The sequence below is a fragment of the Pyrgilauda ruficollis genome, unplaced genomic scaffold (assembly GCF_017590135.1).
Source record: "Pyrgilauda ruficollis isolate IOZ18807 unplaced genomic scaffold, ASM1759013v1 scaffold96, whole genome shotgun sequence".
Taxonomy (NCBI): domain Eukaryota; kingdom Metazoa; phylum Chordata; class Aves; order Passeriformes; family Passeridae; genus Pyrgilauda; species Pyrgilauda ruficollis.
The window spans coordinates 849,615-869,799 of NW_024531710.1; the positions used below are offsets into that span (position 1 = coordinate 849,615).

At 40.8% G+C, this 20,185-nt stretch overlaps 1 protein-coding gene across 5 annotated transcripts in view; it reads right to left on the reverse strand.

Annotated features, from left to right (window-relative positions):
* The window catches only part of HMG20A (high mobility group 20A), a 174,157-nt gene that overhangs the window by 130,034 nt on the left and 23,938 nt on the right, over positions 1-20,185 (reverse strand). For 3 of the 5 annotated variants that reach the window (XM_041489728.1, XM_041489725.1, XM_041489726.1), the window contains 7 exons: positions 19,169-19,384; positions 16,922-17,054; positions 16,541-16,572; positions 12,498-12,573; positions 11,449-11,664; positions 10,674-10,817; positions 5,623-8,388 (listed from right to left, as the gene is read on the reverse strand). In XM_041489728.1, the coding sequence (XP_041345662.1) occupies positions 10,681-10,817; positions 11,449-11,664; positions 12,498-12,573; positions 16,541-16,572; positions 16,922-17,054; positions 19,169-19,384 (810 nt within the window). In that variant the 3' untranslated portion in view covers positions 5,623-8,388; positions 10,674-10,680. Of the gene's footprint in view, positions 1-5,622; positions 8,389-10,673; positions 10,818-11,448; positions 11,665-12,497; positions 12,574-16,540; positions 16,573-16,921; positions 17,055-19,168; positions 19,385-20,185 lie in introns of those variants that run through there. The other 2 variants (XM_041489729.1, XM_041489727.1) reach the window with 2 other exon arrangements.

Genomic DNA, 20,185 nt, shown 5'->3' on the forward strand with positions numbered 1-20,185 from the left:
ATATGTCAAAACCACGTGACAACAAACTGAACTGGGACAACCCAACCTGATTCTTCATATTAGTTCAGGCCAAAGTTGTGCTTCAGAAGAGTCTGATGAAGTTACTGCAGTCTGTTCTCCAAAACACCAGGCGTAAGTGACTCTCATTCACAACTAAACACATACTGCCCAGTAATTTAACATCCAACTACTTTTTAATGTTCATCAAACTGTTGTCTGTGCTTTTACCACATAGGAGTTGTAATACCACCTGTGTAAGAGGACTGAACAATTGAGCTTTGTGTCCTAAGGCATCAGTGCTGATCTACACCATCCTCCCTCACCAAACAGCCGCATCTGACAGAAGGCTTTGTAAAAGTCTGTCATCCTACACAGTTTGTCCACTTTAAGATGATATTTTATCTTTGTCTTTGATTTTTCCTCTTTGTTCTGTTAGTGCTTCAGCATTAGAGGAACCCATTTCTTTAACATTATAAATGTCTTGGACTGTAATTCACTTTATATTCTGCTGCAGTATCACTGAACTCAACTACCAAACAGCCTCGTTCGTAAAATCTGACTTCAGAATCCATCACTCTTATGCTTGCCTGTACTGCCAAGAACATTTGACACAGACTTGGGAACAGACCAGATGCAGTGCCTATGGATCTATTTCCTCAAAAAAGGGAGATAACCCTCAAACTCAAAGCAGGACTACCAGGAAAATACATGCAAGAGATGTGATGAAGAAAACAGAAATATCAGAATAAGGTAAGCATGTCCAGGCATCATTGCCAAGCTCAGCAGGTATGGCACAGAGCATACCTTCACCTCATCTGGCTTCAAACTGCTCCTTTTGCAGGCAATAAAATTCCTGCAGAAATCCCAGGGAATAAACTGAGTTAACACCCCATTAAATACAACAGACTTCCAATCCAAGGTAAGAACGTGCCCAGATTAAGCTAGCCCTGTACAAACTGGCCCATGGGTAACATATATCACTTCTACTGACTTATGGTCTGAAAGAAAGAAAGAAAAGAAAAAGCTGAGGTGAATTTCTACAAGGTAAGAAAAGATTTGTGCTTTGAAGCATGCTTAAACATCACAATGTATTCTTCCATAAACATTCTTTCTACAGCTGAATGCACACCCCAAGGGAGAAAGCCTGGAATTTGTAATTTTACATATTTTCTTTTATCAGTAATGTGATCTTGCCACTCATCCCCCTCCCCCACATTAAGCAGCCTTGATTTTTTCCCTTCAGCTTGTTTTGTCAGTATCTGTCTGGAAGCTGGTACCAGAGAGAAGAGCACTGTTGCTGGGTTGATTTGTTGCCCCCGTTTCCCAAAAGACAAGATAATTTAAAATACTTATTTCCATAATTTTTTTAATACTTCAATTGCAGTACTTGTGAGCCCCTTCTAAGTCCACTGGACAGTGACATTCCAGTGACATTCATAAAAAAGACTTTATAAGAAAAATCTTTCTTGGCAGAGCCACCTAAGTCAATTTTACCTGGTTTTAAGCTGAAACAGCTCAGCACAAAGGAAGAGGGGAAGAGAGAGAAAGAAAGACAAGACATACAGAAAAACATTCAGATAAGGGCAACAGCATGAAGCCAGGAGTTATATTTTGATTGTCATGTATTTACTGACAGCCCTAGGTGCTGAAAAGGAGATAATTCTCTCCAGTCTGTGCTCCCACATCAATTCAGAGTGCAGTCTCATGAAACTGGGAGCCAAAATGTAAGCAGGATACCTCCAGAAAGGAGCTCCTGCTTCCCTTGCTCTCCTCTCTGATCCTTTTGCTCACTTCACAAAAACCTTAGTGCTTGCCAGACTTCTACAGTAGCTCAGCCAGTTCACAAACTACAGAAAACGTTCTACAACAACCAAAAGCTGTAGGTTTTTAGTATTTTGATGCACTAGTGAAGCTCAGGGTTGGACAGGGGTGCTCCTGGCTGGAGTAAGACCATAGAGAAGCACCTCCCACTTTGCTGTACACCTGAGAGCTGGTGGGGCTGATGAAGTGTGAAGCTGCTGCAGCTTCCAGAACAAAAACCAGCTCTGCAAAGACACAGTACTGTGTAAATACCAACAGCTGCAAAGCTTCCATTCCATGGATTTATGTATTCATAGCTCCTGCTAGCTCCAAGTCAGCTAGGCTGATTTTGCCAACACACAGAGACAGCTTTAGCCAACCAGAAATCTTTATCACAGCCATCCTTGCTGTCAGAATGATGACCTCAAAGACAAGCTAACTCAGGTCATGTTTTCTATGCTGCTCTCCTTGTAACACAGGAATACTTGCTGAAGCACTTTCACCCTGACCAGCTCTCAGAGAGGCAGGAAAAGAATAATGTATCTGCATGAAACAAAGATATCAATCTATTTTAAAAATAATAATTAAAAAAACCCAGATAGCAAAACCCTGAGAAACATATGCCATATGACTAGAACAAAACCAGAGAATTGACTTAAATTTTCACATGCAGAAGCTCTGGCTCTGGCCTTCACTGCCAGGCTTTCTCACTCATTCAGAGATACCAAGATGGATCATCAGAGGGCACTGCTCCCCCCAGGAGGAAATTGGTTAAGTAGATAGAGATTTCAGATATCTGGAAATGCACATTTACTGCATAACCGTGAAGTCCTGAAACGAGGGTGCAGCTGGAATTGCATTTTCACATTTGCTGCTTTTCCTCCTCAAAAGCACTTCAAGAATGTATGGAATTTGCAGGTCTGAATTCAAACTTACTGAGGCTGAAAACTCAACCATTTCTGTACTGGCAGTAAGTGAGCATTAACCTCAAGAATAAAGGCAAGTTCTATTCTTGTATCCTCTTCTTCTATCCTTATCCTACCACATTCCTTCACATATTTTTAATGGGATGAAGATAGAAGATTCAAGAAGAATTCTTGCCATCTTCATCACAAAAGAAAAAAAAAAAGACTGTAAACAGAATTTGTCTCTCTGCATTTACATATGCCTGAGCCACTCATCATTAATGCCAGTAAGCAAAAGGAAATTTAACCCCTTCCTCCTTCACATCAGGTTCACACACGTGCTTAAAAGCCACATACCACTGTACAGCAATTACTCCTACAGGAGCAGATGCTTTGCTTGGGTAAAAGCGATTTAAGAGAACTGAAATCACTGGATGGCCATGTCAACACTCTCCACAACCAGCTGTTAAACACAAGGAATGCAGCCTGTGTTTAGCTGCATGTACATTCTTCCTAAAAGCACTGCAGTCCTTTCTGGGAAAGGTTTTAGATTTATTTTCCAGAGTTTTCACTCTCCTGGACTCAGCTGTCCTGCTGGCCTGCACTTTTAATAAATTTCCTGCTCATCTGCTAATCCTCAGTCCAAACAGTTTATTTCTCTTCCTTCAATATTCAAGACAAAAAAAAAAATAAACCCAAAAAAACCCAAAAAACCAACATAGGCAGAAATTTGAAGTGTTATTGAGAAAAAGGAACTTCCTCTGAGAAGAATCAAAATACTGATACAGTTGTTAACACCCACTTTGAACGGGGAGGGGTTGAAACAGTGTTTGTAGGCCTTGAATTTCAGCTGGGGATTTCTTTGCAAGTGTCTTGGGCTTAAGCAGTATTTCAAATAAATTAGATGAGGGAATTCTCTCTTGATTAACACTAGAAGAGATTTAATAAAACTAGAACTGCTGATATGAGATAGAAAGAGAAATCCCACAGGGCTATTGTTTGAAAACAAAAACTAGAACTCTCTCTCTGATTTCCAGCAAGCCAGGTATTCAGTGGATGTAACATTGTTCCATTCAATTCAAGGAAACCAGATGGTATCTAGCAGCCCAGGATTTGGACAGGTAGAACTCTTTTTCATGAAGGTTTTAGAATCCAAATTTATAAACAAAAAGATCACATGGACTTCAGTGCATAGACATGTTTCTAGGGAAAAGTGAAAATGCCTTTTGCCTTCCAGAGCATGCATGACCATTCAGTAAACAGAATATTTAACAGCTTTAGGAGAGGAGCCATTTCATCAACAGGAACAGACACAATTACTTTACATCTTAGAATAACTTGCATTTTTACATCTTCACGTACACAAACCATTAGTGTCTGCACAGCAAATAGCAAAAAAACCCCAAACCTCCAAAGCATAAGAATTATAGGTTAATTAATAAAACTCATAAATCAGTTAGTATAAACACTATGCCTTGTATTACATAGTGGATGTGGATACTTCACCACACACCAAAATGGTACAGTTCATACAAAATCCAGAGATTTTGCAATTAAAATAGCAAATCATGAATATATTTTTTAAAAATTAACGTGTTAAAAACCTCAATACTATCAGCAATGAAGGAGAAAGAAGCAGCAAAACTCCTGATGGTTCCCAAGCAGAAAGATGCTATGGTAAAAGCAAAGGAGAGGCATCAACGTACTCATGACTCTGAAGGATTCAACTGAAATGAAGCAGAAGGTTAAAAAGACTCAATTTCAGATTCCAAATGAATCCACATTCCACATTATCAACAGGAACCTGCCTGAGCAAAGAGGAAGTGATTTCTTCCTCTCAAGAGCCCGAAGGCTTCAGATCCCCCCAACTTCCCTTAGATGATACTTAATCATCAGTCCAATTGCCCAGCTGCAGAGTAAACAGGGGGAACAAACAGGAACAAACAGCGGAAGTATTACAGCTCATTGTCTCAAATTGAGCATGATTTACCACCATCTGCTCCTGGTGCCACAAACAGGAGCACAGGTTACAAAGGAATTAGGTTTTTCTCTCGTTAGGAACTCTCTGCTGTTTTGCTCTCACTCTTTCCTCCGGGTGTGCACCTGTCTTGCAGTTCCTGTCTCCAGCTCCAAACCAGCCAGTGTCACATGGCAGCTAATTCTCCTATGCAGGCTTTCCCTACATTCCTTCTGCTTTTAGTATCTTTACCATTACACAGTTAGTGGTTAAAAAAATCTCCAAAGCATTCTAAATCTCAATATAGTCTGTCCCAAGAAGAAGACAGTATCAAGCCTGTTGGTATAGACAGACCAGGCATTAATCTGTCAGCCAAAATAATGAGATGTGACCACAAAAGTAGCATAAAGACAGGCTGCTCACAGCACCGTGACCTCAGAAAGAGCATCAGCAGAGGCAGAAGTCATCCAAACTCCTCCACAGAGCACCTACACCAAGTACAAATGTCATGAGGCTACAGCTTGCTCCATTCTCAGCCAGCAGGTGGGAAAAGAGAGGATAAAAAATCTAGTAGGGGAAAAGAAAATCAAGTGGGGAGCAACAGTTATGATACAGAAGGTTCTTAAAGAAAATCACTATGATGGTGGGAATTAGGGGCGATAAAGGAAGACAAGGATGTAAAAAAAGGGCTGAGTGAGAGATATGACATTTTTGAAGTCAGTCAAGTTGGGGAAAGGCCCTGGCAACCATTAGCTATAAATAAAAACTCTGACACTTTCACCACTATAAGTAATTACCTAAATTCCTTCAGCTTTTCCAGAGGAAGACACTTAGGATGGAGAGGTGGAAGAGGCACATTTCCGTTCAAAGGTTAACATGGAATTGCCAAAATCTCTGGTGAGAGATCAATGTAGTAATAGTTCTTTCATGAAAATGCAGTTAAAATTGAATCAGAATGGATTCAGCGTTGAACAATTTTAATGAAGCAGTGTCAAACAAGCATATCAACTTCTTAGAAACCAAGGAATTCCAAAGTTTAATTACAAAAACATTGTACAGAAAACTTGGCATTTAAACAATTCCAAACACGTTAATCCAGCAAATGGATTCTGCTTTCATATATTTCTCTTAACATTTCTGCAAGTGACAAAAGCATTTTATTCTGCTGTTCTCCTTGACACCCACTTCATTTTTTTTTAATCAGTCAACACTGAAAACTGTAAACTGAAGTGACACTCTGAAAACACTGGAAAGACAAAATCCATTTTTATAGGGTTAATAAACATAAATAAGAAGCTTCTTAATGAGACAAAACATCATCTGTCACATCATCAGTGAGCAAGAACTCAGTCTTCTCCCAGCTGCTTCAAGATGGATAATCCATCCTGCCTCCTTCCTTGTGGGAAAAGGCAAGAGATTTGTCAGCCCCCAGCTAATAATATCACCTTAAATTTCCTATCCCACAACACTTGCATGCTTCTCAGCAGAGATGGATGAGCAGTATCCACAAGTAGATTTCTGTAAGCAGGCAGCCTGAAGCCATCTGACCCTACTGATGGATTGGATATGTTACTGGAACTGCATCCTGCATTACATGGAATTTCTGGAGTCTTTATGGGATACAACTCCAGGTATTAGGTAGGATGCCACAGACAGAACTTCAGGATTTTGTAAATCAGTTTTGGCTATGCAGCGCATTTTGGCCACTTCAACAGAGAGTCGAACATCACCAGTTCTAAAAAACCAAGCTACATACATGAGATGAAGATGTAGGTGCTTCTACTGGAGGCATTAACAACCTCTAGGATTTACAACATTGATTACAGAGCCCACTAAAAAAGTTCACAGCAGCATCAGCTGGTCTCATCCATGCTAAGGAGAGTGGAAGTCAATGCAGCAAACCGAAGTTCCTTTTTGTAAAGTCTTGAAAGCAAAACAGATAACAAGAGAAAGGAGTTTCCTCCCTGAAGGAAGACTTGATTTACATGGAAATCCTTGCTTCTTGGCTACAGCAATAACCCCAGGAGTAAGCTGAGACCTGGCGTAACGGTGCTGACCTGAAGACGGCTCCAGGCCAGCATGACGTCCATGTGTACAGCGCAGGAAAAGAAGAAACTGGTTTTTAATCTTCAAAATATTCGTGTCACAGGTACATTAAAGTGATGCTGACAGCAACATGCTCCTCTAACGAAAGCAACCTCCACATCATAACAGAGAATCTTAACAGATGTCTTGAGCAGGAGCAAAGAGATTGTCAGGTGGGAGCAAGAGCATATCAACCACCCCCATAAAGCCCAGAGATGTCCAACAAGTGCTGAGCCAAAGTCAGAATCAACAATTTGAGAGGAACCAAAGGGCAGGGAAAGTTTTGCATAAACCAGTGCGGACAGTGGGTGCCTCAGCTCTGCCAGGAGGTGTGGTGTAGCTCAGCAAGATCAGACTCAAACATGCAGAGCTCTATTCAATGCAACTGAAAGGCCATTTAGGTCAGCTGGAACACAAAATGCTGAATGCCATGGGCTCCATGGGCAGTACTGGACTGTACAAAAGGCGAGAGCAGAAACAAGCTGTAATGCTGAGTTCTGTGGACTATGTGGACCTAGCTGCTAATAACCTTCTCTGCTCTAATAATTCATGCAAAAATATATGTGCTGCTTCCAGACACACTGATTCCCAGCACAGCAATTTCAGGAGGGCAGGGAGGGAAAAAATGCAGTCCCCGTGCCCATGTCTCTTTTTATAGAAAACTGCTTTCCCCATGAGATCATTCTCTAAAAAACAAGGCAATAACATTAAGTGAGACTGAACAATGTATCAGAGGAAGGGCAAGCTTTGTGGGTTTAGTCTAAACTGAAGAGTCCCATTTTCCCTGCTAAGAAGAACTAATGTTTATTTTCTATCTTGATTTCCACTGATCTTTGTGATAGTGAAATGCTCCAGCAAACGTTTTCAAGAGATGACAGGAGAGTTTCACAGAACAGCAGGATGCAATGTGCAAGAGAGGTGCTTGAAGAGAGGGGAGAGAAGAAGTCTGTCTCATAGTAGAATCAAGTCACAAAGCATCAACCACAGCCAGTCTCTAGAAGGGGCAAACTCACATTGTAGGAATTGCAGGCTAACACAAAAAACCCCAGGATTCTGCTTAAGAAAAGCTCTATAAACATAGCAGGAGGAGTAGGACAAGACAGTGCACCAAGGAAATCTCCCTGTTAGAGCAGACAACGCAAGCACTGCTATCCAGTACTGCAAGAATCAGGGAACAAGATCAAAAGAAGAGAACTGAAGTGAAGGAAGGTAACCCCACAGGATAAACATGAAAACAAAATAAAAGACACTAGAAGACATTAAGCAATATAACACATCAAAGTTATTACTACAACATATACGCTGACTCCATTTCACAAGCTGAGATTTCATCTCCACAGCCAGCCAGTCCACAGAATGCAGGCACCCTCACACCCAGCAAAATCCATAAAAAAATGTAGATTGCACAGAAGTTGCATGCTCTTAAATGTTCACACAGAGGACAGTTCCAAATGCTTAGTGGGTGGTGTCCGTGGCTTCTTAAGATCTCTTAATGCATTGATCTGTTTGTCTCCCTGACAAAACACACAGGCAGGGCCCAGGACAAACCTGCCATCCTGCCTCCCACCCCAGGCTTTCCCCATGGCTTCTTATTCCACACTGGCCAAAAAAATTTTGTAAAGCTTCCCCGGGTCACGAGACCTGCAGACGAAACAGAAAAATAAGGGTTAGAAGGCTACAATGTGCCAGGACCAAACAGGCACCATGACAGGGGTTTTTGGTGTTTGATCTGAAAACACTACATTCAGAATAGTAAAGCAGCCTCTAGAGACGCAACAAGATTTGCTGTTTCCATCCAGGCCTAAATAACAAAACCCTTCCTCTTCTTCCCATATACTGTTTGCACAAAGAAGTTTTTACCATGCAGTACAGAAAATCCAAAATATTCACAAGTATAATCAAATAGTCCCTAAACACAATGTACTAAGCCACCAAAACCCACCTCAGATCTGTGAAAGAGTTGTTTTCAGCAGCATTATGGCACAGTTTCCTGTGGTATTGATTTATGATGTGTCTCAGCCTCAAACAGACCACTCGGTTGAGAGAGATTTACATTCAGCATTAATATACACATATGCACATTAACAAAGGGACACTGATGATGACAGTTTTTGATACAGTTTATCACATGCCAGATGAACCTTTTATCCAAAGCTTCCTTGTTTTCCAGGGAATCTCTACCATTTTCTAGGTTTGCATCCAACAAAACCCAACCTTCTTCCTTCCAAAATTTTGCCTCAAAATATAATCATTGCCAAGTGAAAGTCAGTGTAATTAACAGTCCCACTAATTACTTGATCATTATATTCAGTTATATGCATGCTGTTATCCAGTGAAACTATGTGATCATTAATCCCATTTTTAATTGCCTCACACTTTTTGCTGCTGAAAAGAAGGAAGGCATTGGTAGGAAAAGAAAAGAAAGGAAAGAAGTACTGTTTTTCAAATAGAGGTTGGAAGGAAGAATTTAAAGCAAGAATTACTTTTTCTAAATCAATTACAGCCAAATCTAGCCTATCCAAGAAAATTGTAGCCGTATGTTCAGAAACACAGGAATTGTCCATCCTTTAGGAAAGATGAAGCCACCTGGCAAGAGAATGAAAGTCTAGATTTTAGTAGCTTTGCAATATGATTTTTCTAGCAAGGTGCTTAAAGGACAAATATCCATTTCTGGCCTGGCATACCCTTCTAATAACTGATGGATGAGAAACTGCTCTCCCTCTTAGGTATTCTGTAAAACCTCCCCTCCCAATTCTCTCTCTGAGCCTGAGAACTAACTGAAAACAGTACACAAAAAGGAGGAGGTTGATGAGCTGCTGAAAAATCCCAGACCTGGATCGACAAGCTGTTCCCTTCACAAATAGCAGCAGTAAAGGCACTTCTTTATTCTGCTGGGAGCTCAGTCATCTCTTAGAACTACAGTCCGTTCCATCTGGCTACCTTCCTGAAGGACAATGATCTCCCAACTAAAGCCACACTATAATGGGAAATGTGTAATTAACTGTTCTACACAGCACCACAAAAGGTCAGCACCAGAAAGGATGAAAAGCCCTGTCTTCATATTTGCAGATGGCACAAGGCAGCTTTATTTGCATTTCTAAACACTATTCAAGACATGTACAGTAGATCTCTACATAATAAATGCCTGAAGAATGAAGGTATGCACTTTGTTCAAATAGAAATAGGCAAACTCCTCATGGCAGCCTAGTGCTGTGCACCATGGGGAAGAGGGGGAGTAAGAGGTGTGGGAAATGCAAAGCAGCACAGTAATGCAGAAAGACTGGTATTTACTTCTTTGTTAATTTGTTTTTCTACTCTGTTCTCTATTACAGTTTTCCAAGCTGTTAAACAGCAGCAAAAATACAGAATCATGAGCTCAATAATAATCTACGCACATGCCACATAAACATTAGTCTCAGCAAATGCTATGTACACTTAAACCATACCTCAGTGTTCCATTTGCATCTAAGCCTTCCTAATTACAACAGCTTGACTACAGGTGCCACTGAGCAGAGGTAGAGTATTTTCAGTTTATAGCAGAATTGAGTTCACCTGTAACCTCTTGAGACAAAGAGAATTTCCCCATGGCCATCAGTTTCTACAGTTACTGCTAAAATCTTCAGATTTACTTCACTCAAGAAAGGAGCCGTCTTCTAAATTAGTCACCCTGTCACCATTCTGTCAGAACTCTTACTCACCTTATACAAATACATAAAGATCTTGGGGCTAAAGGGAATTTCAGAGCCCGTTAATGCCGTGGAATCCTTTCAACACAATTTGACTTTCATTAAGACAACCTGCTCCTGCAGCTTTGAGAAAGAAACCTTTCTGATTGTACAATATGGTGATCAGCACAGGCATCAGCAGCAGAACAGGTGCCAAAGGCACGGAGCAGACCCAGGAGCAGCCTGGGAGAGAACACTTACCCCGTCACTAACGCTCCAGCCTGTTCACCACGTCCCGTACCGTGGCGATGAGGTTCTCGTTCTCCTGGGGGTTGGCCAGGATAATGCTGTGCAGTCTGTTCATGTAGGAATCAATGGTTTCCATCGTGGGGGTTTCACCGCTGCCTGCAGTAAGCACAGTGAAATGAGCCACAAGGTATTTTGATGTCCACAGCAATTCAGAAAAGTTAACACTATGCTAAGTGTAATTTGTGCCAACACACAAACTGCTATAGGAGGTGATTTTGCTGTGCACCACTCTTGTGACAGATTCTGCTAAACAATGTCCTCCTAACTCCACAAAGTGAGTAGTTCCAAGGATATCAGGACTAATGAAGCATGGTTCTCTTTTATTTGGGTCTCATAGCTCATTATAACAAACTCTTTCAGCTGGGCATTCATAGAATCTAAGTGGGTTCCCTGGCAGCTGACAATACAGACACAGCCTTTATTTTAATCAAGGAACTTGCACGTCCTGTCTATTCTATTCAGTAACATTTTCATAAAACAAGTGAAGGAGAGCCAGGACTGAATATGTGTCTCACTTTATTAGGAAGAGTAGGAGCAATAGGAAAATAAATGTCATGTTGAAATAAAGCACTGACTCTACACTCCCCCCTGCATGCATTTTAGTATTTCATTATCCCATGCAACAAAAGCCCAGAAACAGCCAAGAGCACAGAAGTACAGCAGCAGACCACGTGTTCTCAGCCCACAGCACGACATAAACACGAGCTGTCGGATCCCCCAGGCTCACCTGGCAGCGGGACTCCAGCGAAGCTGCTGGTGAGCGCCTGGCGCAGGGTCTCCAGGTGCTGCTGCAGCACCGTGTTGCGGCTCCGCTCCTGGATCACGTCCACCTCCAGCTTCTCCACGGCCGTGCGCATGCTCTCCACGTGCTTCTGCAGGGCCGCGTTCCTCTCCTCAAACTCCATGTTGGATTTGCGCAGCTGCCGCAGCTCCGCCTCACGGGCTGCCAACATCAACCCATTACCAGAGAGCCAACAAACCGCTACAAACGTCTCTAGGACCAGCAGGCAATGAGACAGAAAGTTCTGGAGTGCTCAGCTGATAATTACAAACTGTGCTGTTGTGGTTTATAGATAAAGAGCATCATATCATGGAGTGACAACAGCACCCACAGTAGCACTTTACAGGGATCATTCCTAGAGAGAGACAACTCAGAAAACATTCAAAGCATCAGAATGGAAGTGAATGGGGGAATTGATCAGGGAGGAAGACTGCAAGACTGATTTCAAATGCAATCAGAATGATGAAGTTTAGCAGCAGTGCTAAGAATCCTGCAAACAATACACCAGTTACAAAAATAATCTTCTATTGACCATGGAAAGTATCTGAATCTAAATTCTGTTCAGTCAAGAAAGTCTTCAAGAAATCTGGCAAAAAATACTCAACCCTTGAGACACACGGATATGAAAACCAGAGTAACAGAAAATCAGTGTAATCTTCCAAATATGGGGGCAAATAAAATACTGCTAACCAGCCTGAATCACCATCAGGATACACCTTAGATATTTCTTAGTCCTACAGAACAGCAGACACAGCTGCAACTGGCTGGAATAAACATCAGAAACGTTCTCAAAAAAGGCAAATTTGGGAAGACAATGCCAGGAAAAACTGCTTTTCAGCCACTGTATATATACAGAGGCAAGGTAATAGGAGAAACTATACCCAAATCTTTACATGAGCTGAGATGGGAGACTGCAAGGACTCTTCAGCTGGACAGTATTTGCCAAGAATTTTGGAAATGCAAGGAGGAAAGCATCCTGGAAAAGTTAAAATTACCTTTACTATGATTCAGGAACTCTTCTGTGAAGATTGGGATATCAAAGACAGATCTCTCCTTTGTATCTGCTTCTTTCTACAACAGAACGAGTAATAACGTAGCTGAACAGTTTGTTTTCAGGAATTCATTTAACTGTTTTGATCACGAGAATAAAAGGCCAAGGAGACCAAAACCTGAGGCAGCTAAAAGCTGTATGGATTAAAGACACTTCCAGCTCCTACCAAGAAAGGCCAAAGGAAGTGTCTTAGATTTTCAAGATATAGGTTTAATCAAGCCATTATTAAGAAAGAACATACAACATACTAAAATACACTCTTTCATCCTAATGGCATTATACATGAGAATTATTCAGTTTTAAAAACTATCTGAATGCATTTATATTTTCCCCCATCAACGAACTGACACATTCTGAAACTGTCTTTACAGGAATATCAACAAACAGAGACAGAGTGAGCAAAATGCACAATAGGTTTCATGGCTTTTGGCCTTTCAACACCAAAATGAAAAAACAAAAACCACTTTTAAATCAGGAAATGCTCTACAACTTAGTCAAAGAACTGTATATAATGTGATTTGACTAAAGGCAAAAACCCCCTACTATAACATACTTCAGTCACCACTTCTAAATCAACAGGAATTAGTGCTTGTTTTAGCACCTGAATTGTTATGGACAAAGCCAATGCAAATTTGGTTTGAAAAACTGCAGCAACTACGATCAACCTGTAATTTAACACAGAAATGAAGTTAAGCAGGAAAGAGTGTCTGTGGAGAACAAAAGCTTTTCACAGCTCTCAAACACCATGGCTGATAATGTGCCACAAATTTATAATGCAGAATTGCAGTGTTACACAGGACTGGTGTCCTCCAGCAGACATCCCCAATGCTTGACAGCTGATAAGGGAATTCTGGCCCCTGAGTTCAGAGTACCAGGGTGGTGTCTGCCACACAGAGAGGTCCGTGGGGGTCACCTGAATGCCAGCTGACAGCCAAGCAAGACAGACAAGACTAGATGGAACTACAGCTATTCTGTTTTTCCCTGAGGAGACAGACTGTGCATTGATTGCTTTTAAAGATAAGCTAGCTTTTATTGTCTGGCACAATTACAGTTGAGAAGCTCTGTATTTACTGAGTGAGAATTCAAACCTCACTTCAAACCTCTCCAGTTGATTCCTGAATCAACTGGAGACACATGAGAAACAGGGAAGACTGGAGGGAAGGACAACTCTTCCCAGTTCTGTGAGGCATAGTAGGATTTATTTAGGGTTTATGATCACACGTGCTTTTCACTGAAGTTTTTGTATGTGCTGTTACAGGGCAAATGTCTCAAGAGTATATTTAGAAAGAGAAGTCATACACAGAAATGTGAATAATGTATTTGTTTTGTCTGAACACTGCCTAGATGGCTATTAATTTCACCCCAAAATCTAGGATCTCAACATTAATGTGTACTAAGAAATGTTGGCAGTTATGAAGCTTGGTTAGAACACTTATAAAACATCCATCTTAAACGTTCTAATTCATGCTGACTTTTACTACCTGCGTGCAAAGAGCCACTGGCTTGGATCATCACTGGCTCCTACAGAATAGATGGTGGAGGAGACAGTACTGCAAGAAGATATTCTCTTTGCTGCCCTAGGATACAGGTTCTTCAGGTAAAAACCAAAAATATTAAGGCTTTAGATGTAACTGTCCAGCTTCCAAAAGGCAAGAAATTCTACCAAGCAGAAGAGTGATCATTAAAACCATCAGCACTCTCCCATTACAAAATACATTACCTAGCACATAAAAGATCCTCTTGAGAACCCTGAAGTACTTAAGCCACTCTGAGGTTCACTGAAGATTAAAATCCTAAGGCTTTGATTACCTCCTATTGGAAAGGACCCAGTCTGTTCAGTTCACGTATCATTTAGTTATCCCTCAAACCAAAAGAGAATCAAAATTCTTTCTATCATTTACCTTAAATAAGACTGAGATGCTTCAAGAGTCAACAATCTCATCTGATTATTAAAACTGAGGTAGGTACCATGAAGCAACCCCTGCTCTCCTCAACCTGTGTGCACAAATCTCTGAAAGCTTTCCAGTAACAAGTGTAACTGAGTGCATGATGCCAGACCCACTTGGAATCAAGCAGCTTGAGGAAATAAACAATAACAGAACAATGGAGAACAATTATCCAGGGGTTTAGTCACTGCTGATGACAATAGTTCCAGCGTATATTACTATGTATGATATTTATGAAACTAGAATTTGAAGGAAAAAAAATGTTCTGTTTCATGCATATAGATGAGCTCAGGGCACAGTGTGTGCATGTTTTTCAAGGCAATATCTATTATAAGTTCTCTCTCATCCTTTAGTTATATTTTATTATAATCAGTATTTGAATTGCCCATCATGAAACTCTTTAGAGGTCAACTCTATGTACAATGTTGAAAATATCTTCAACACTGACTCACAGAAACTACATCGATAAACACTTAAGTGGAAAAAGGGAAAGAAAAAAGCTTTCTTTGACCTTATTTTCTTATATTCTCTCAAGATATAATTTCATCAGCTTGTACCTGCTAATCACAAACACAGCAACATAAGTCAGTGTGGACAGGAGAAAGCAGCAAGATGACAAAGGGCTTTAGCTTCACTTCCAGTAACAGCTTGAGCAGACACTTCTAAAAGCAATCCAAGATTTTTCTGCTTATTCTCCACCTATACAGGATTATAATACTTGACTTCCATGCACAAAAGATGCAAAAGCACATCAGGTGATAGGCATGAGGGATTTTATAAATATAAAGGTGAAAAACACCAAGTAGTCACAGTTCAGAGTAGGATGTCTGACTGACAGGTTGATGTTCAGCTGTATCTGATGAAGCTACAGGACGAGGAGAACTAATTTTTAACTGCATTTATGATGTGAAAGATCAGCAATCATAGCTTCAATTAGAAGGGTAAGGGGGAAGACTCCAAATTTGTAGTTTGCCACCTGTATAACTTAAATATTATGTAACAGTCACAGTCAACCTAGAACTTGAAGCCTTCAGTTTTTGTACAATTAGAGACAAACTTGGATTCAGTGACTGTAGAATCAGAAAACTTGGGGATCATGTACTTCTAAAGGATAATCTCACTGCAAGCACTTCCTCTAGGAGTTAATAAAAGGCATATGAAAAACATGCTACCAAAACATTTTCCTGAAAGTGAAACATACTTTCCTTCAAGACCAGTAGCTGCCTCTCAGCAGTGCTCAGCCTTGTCACTATTGTAATGAACACATTAGAAGCAAACTGGATTGCTTTCCCAAGGCAAAAAGCCTCACAAAGAAAAACAGATCTTTCAGAAAGCCCTATTGCTTACAAGTGAAGAGGCTGTGTATAATCAAGATCTTTTCATTGCTCTTTGTTTGCAATTTATTGGTAACCATTAGAGAAGCACTGTGGCCCTAGGTAATACAACTGGAGAAAGCCACAGTGTTTCAAGGAGAGAGAAACCACAGTCAGCAAGGACACACAAGATTTGTGGTAAGATGCCTGTGCTGTACTTGATGAGCTCTACCTCCAGATATTATCACTCTTTTCCAATATTTACATATGCAGAGGGCAAGGGAGGGCAGGAGGAGGCTTAAGCCAGAGATTTTCCAATTATTTGGTTGCTTTACCCGGTTTCTTCTCAAGGAAGCCACAAGCATTTGTGTTACTGCAAAAAATCAATACCTGAAAACAGCCACCTAAAGGCGCTGACTTGGCAGGCTTATGGAGGTCTCACACTATTTTTAAGTTCTTAACATTGCATTACAAAACAGACCAATGCTTTAAGTGTATCCTATGCTCCATTCCATCTATCATTTGTATTTGCCCAAGACTCACCAAATTTAGTTTTGTTATACCAGTGAGAGTAAGCATACTCAGTCATTTCTAACTTTTCAAAACCTGCATTAGGAAGAGGAAGAATTCACACTCAAGTTCTGATAAACTGGGTTTTGACTTCACTGTAAGTTTTTTTTCACCTGAAAGTCTACCCACTGATGTAAATGTAGAATTAAGAGGTTTACCTCATGATCATGAGCTGGCTGTCTTGCTCCATCTGAAAAAGAAAACAAGCAAGAAGTCTCTCAAAATAAACAAAATATAAGAAAACAAGAAGCAAAGAATTAAGGCAGTTACACAACCCCAATTACACAATTCTAGACAGACTTGTGCAGCTCTCCTACAAAGCCACAGAGAAGCTGTGTCTAACTTTGATGCTCTTAAAGCATATCCTCCAACACAATCTGGACACAGTTAAATACAGATAAATCTAATTCCCTTTACACACAGCTGAGGTAAATGCCATAGAAAGAACACATTCACTTTTTAACCAGCCTTTAAATCCAAGACTTTCAAGGAGTGTCAGGCAGCCTGACTGCCTGGGCTGCTTTTGTCCCATTTAATACCTTGTCTGTGTGATTTGCCTTTTTGTCTGTCCTGTGCTTTCCTGCTAAAGACTTTGTAGGCTTCAGTCTTCTGATACTGCTCCAGCTCCCGCATGTAACGCTCCTTATCTCTGTCTGCTTCATCCAGGTAGCGCTGAAACAAGAAAGTCCCAGGGGTTCAGGGAGTTTCCTCCCTTTCGGGAGGAAGGGAAGAAAAACAACTTGGCAAATGAAGTGCTGATCCATTTCACCTATGCCAACAGGAAAGGAGTGAAGAAACAATGAGGTGCAAAGACATAAGATCTCTGGATAAAATTACTGTACTCTGGTGTCCCATTTTCTCTCTCTTTTTTCGTAATAACTATTCTCTTAATATTTTGTTGCTAGGCCTAGGATTAACTTGCTACTAAGCTACTCTACTCAACTGAACGTTACCTACATGTTACAGACCAAGCACTTCAGAATTCCTGTTCTGTGGCCAGGAGGAAGTGCTGCCAAACACTAACATCTTAGCAGATGATAGATCAGATGATGCTTTATGGTTCAGACCCAGAACAGTGGAATTCCAAATACACACTTGTTTTCATACCCCACAGACAAAAAGCACCACCATACATTTGGCACATCTGAGAGGTGAACAAAACATCACGGCTATTGCAAAGAGCAGTGTAAAGATAAAAGAGCCTGGTTTTAATTGATATAATCTATCTGCATTTTGTTTAATAGAAAACATTTTAAAATTTATATAATCCATCTGCATTTTGGTTAACAGAAATCTTTTTTTATTAGCCTAAAGGTATTTCACACATCTGCATGACAGAATGAGCTTAGCTGGAAAATTCTGTAGGGAAACTGATGAACTCAAAAACATTTAATGAATGGTCACAATGCTTACCAATGGGATCCTTTCAGGAAAAAAGTTGCCTTCCCAATTTCTTTTTTTCAAATGAGTTTAAAATTCAATGAATGTAAGAATTAAATCAGTGAACCTTAGTCACCTGGTATTCTCTTTAAGTAATCATGACAGTACATAAAAGTTATGATTTCCATACCTTTGCAACACAGTTTTGACCCTTCTGATGAGTAGTAACATTCTGGATTGAGGTACAAATTTGGTGATGCTTTTGGGTTGGCATTGCTTTTGGACATGTTATTAGTCTGTAAGATATTAATTCTTTTTTTCCACCTCCAGCAATGTGTTGCTGAAAGGGCTCAGCAGTCTTCACTTGACCTGCTCTGAGTTAGAAACTTACAGCTTTACTCAAGAATAGATTCCTAGGGGATTTAAAAAGCAGCATACAGAATAGAGATTTGAACTCAATTTCCTTTTTCAGGTTAAAACTCTGCCTGAGACATGATGAGAATATGTTAAAGTGCAGGGGACAGAAGGGCAGATGTCTTTTTCCCTTCTCTCCCAGCAGACATTTTCATCACCACAAGACATCCTCTCCATGGATGTAAATTTCCAACCTTACATAGCAGCAATCCTGACTTTTCTCTAAGCAACATCATTCTCACTATCCCTGGTACCAAATCTACTGCTTTGTCTTGCCACATATTTTCCATTATGGTTCAATCACAGTGCCTATGCACCATTTTATATAATCTCTGTAAGTGGTATTCTACAAGCTTAGCAAAAAAGCAATAAAAGGAAATCTTGTTTTTTGTGTCATCTCATTTTTCATTACACCCTTAAGGTATTTTCCAAAGTTCAAATATGAAGATCAAATTTGTATGAGAGCATTCAGTAGCACTGTGATTTAAAAACTGCTTTGCAGTAATGTCCAACTGGCAATCAGCAGTGGACAGTATGACATCCATTAGCAATTAACCCATTAACAAGGTTCACTCCAGAAGGTCCTAAAAAATAGCCCAAACACGGCCTTGAGCTTAATTCACTTGTCAGATAGTGCAGAAGGCCACAGGACTCCCAGATAGGAGACACCACACCCCAAGACTTTGGCCTTACAAGTCTCAGACGTATCTGAGTTGGTACAGCAGAGTTACATCCAGATGGATCACACAAGTGGGGAATGCCTCATTAGAGCACTGTCCCCACTCTGGATGTATTCTTGCCTTACCTAGAGGATACAGCTCTCAAGTCACCCCTGGAGGAGACACCATGGCCCTGCCAGGGCTCATCACGTGAACCTGTGGCCCTCATTTTGAAATATCCTCCTAAACATGATTTCAACCAACAGTCTGTGTCACCCTCCTCACTAAACAACATTCCCATGTAGCAGCAAGGACAAGGAAGTGCAGTGGTACCCGCTTCTCTTCAGGGGGCAGCTTGCTCCACTCATTGCCCAGCATCCTGGTGATCTCTGGGAAAGGCACCTCCGGCCGCTTCGCCCGCAGCTGCTCCCTGCGCTCGTTCATGAACCGCACGTACCCGGTGAGGGGGGATTTGGGGGCATTGCTGTCCCGCAGGGGTTTCTTCCTCTTCCTCCCTTTGGCCCAGCCTCCTCGTTTGGTTCTTTGCTGCTGCAAGATGAAAACGGAAGGTAATTCAGGCTGAGTGAAAATAACCACACCTGTGGAAGGAATAAACAGCTTCATCAGGAGCACATGGCTGCAATCCTCTCCACGGATGCAGGTTTCAAACCCTACTTCAGAGCTATCCCGACTTTTGTCTAAACAAAGCCAAACGAGTCTCACTGTGAAAAGTAGCTTACAGTTTCTCCTAGTCCACAGGGACAACAAAATAACATTGGCATCAACTTCTGATTGTAAAATCACAGGGACTGATAACCTACAGCATGATCATCTCAACTAATGCAACTGCAAATATTCTTTTATTACTTGTTTGCTTGGTTTTAGTTATTCTCACCCTCACATACCCTCCCCTGCAAGTAATTTACTTCAATAGGTTTTCTGGAGAGATTTTGTGTACTAGTTAATAATTGATAACTAGTTATTTTGCACCTTCTAGATCTTTGTCCTTCATGCACAGTGTGCCCAAAATGTGACTGGAAAGACTGTATACAGGCTTTTCTACTCTCATCTTTCCCAGTAACCACCTCCAATATGGAGCACCAAACAAACTCCAAAGGAGGGAATATTGTAAAATGTGTCTGGGGTATGCTTGTGATTCACAGGAATAACATCGTTACCACTCATCCTCTTGGCTTCAAACTATTTCTAGAGCAAGCTCTGGACAATGCTATTTTCTAATACTGTGTACATACAACTATTTTCTGTACTTCTATTCTTTCCCCAGTTCAACATGCTCCTGCCATCATGTTACTTTTTGTTTCCCCCCTGGAATTTTATTGCTTAATTAAA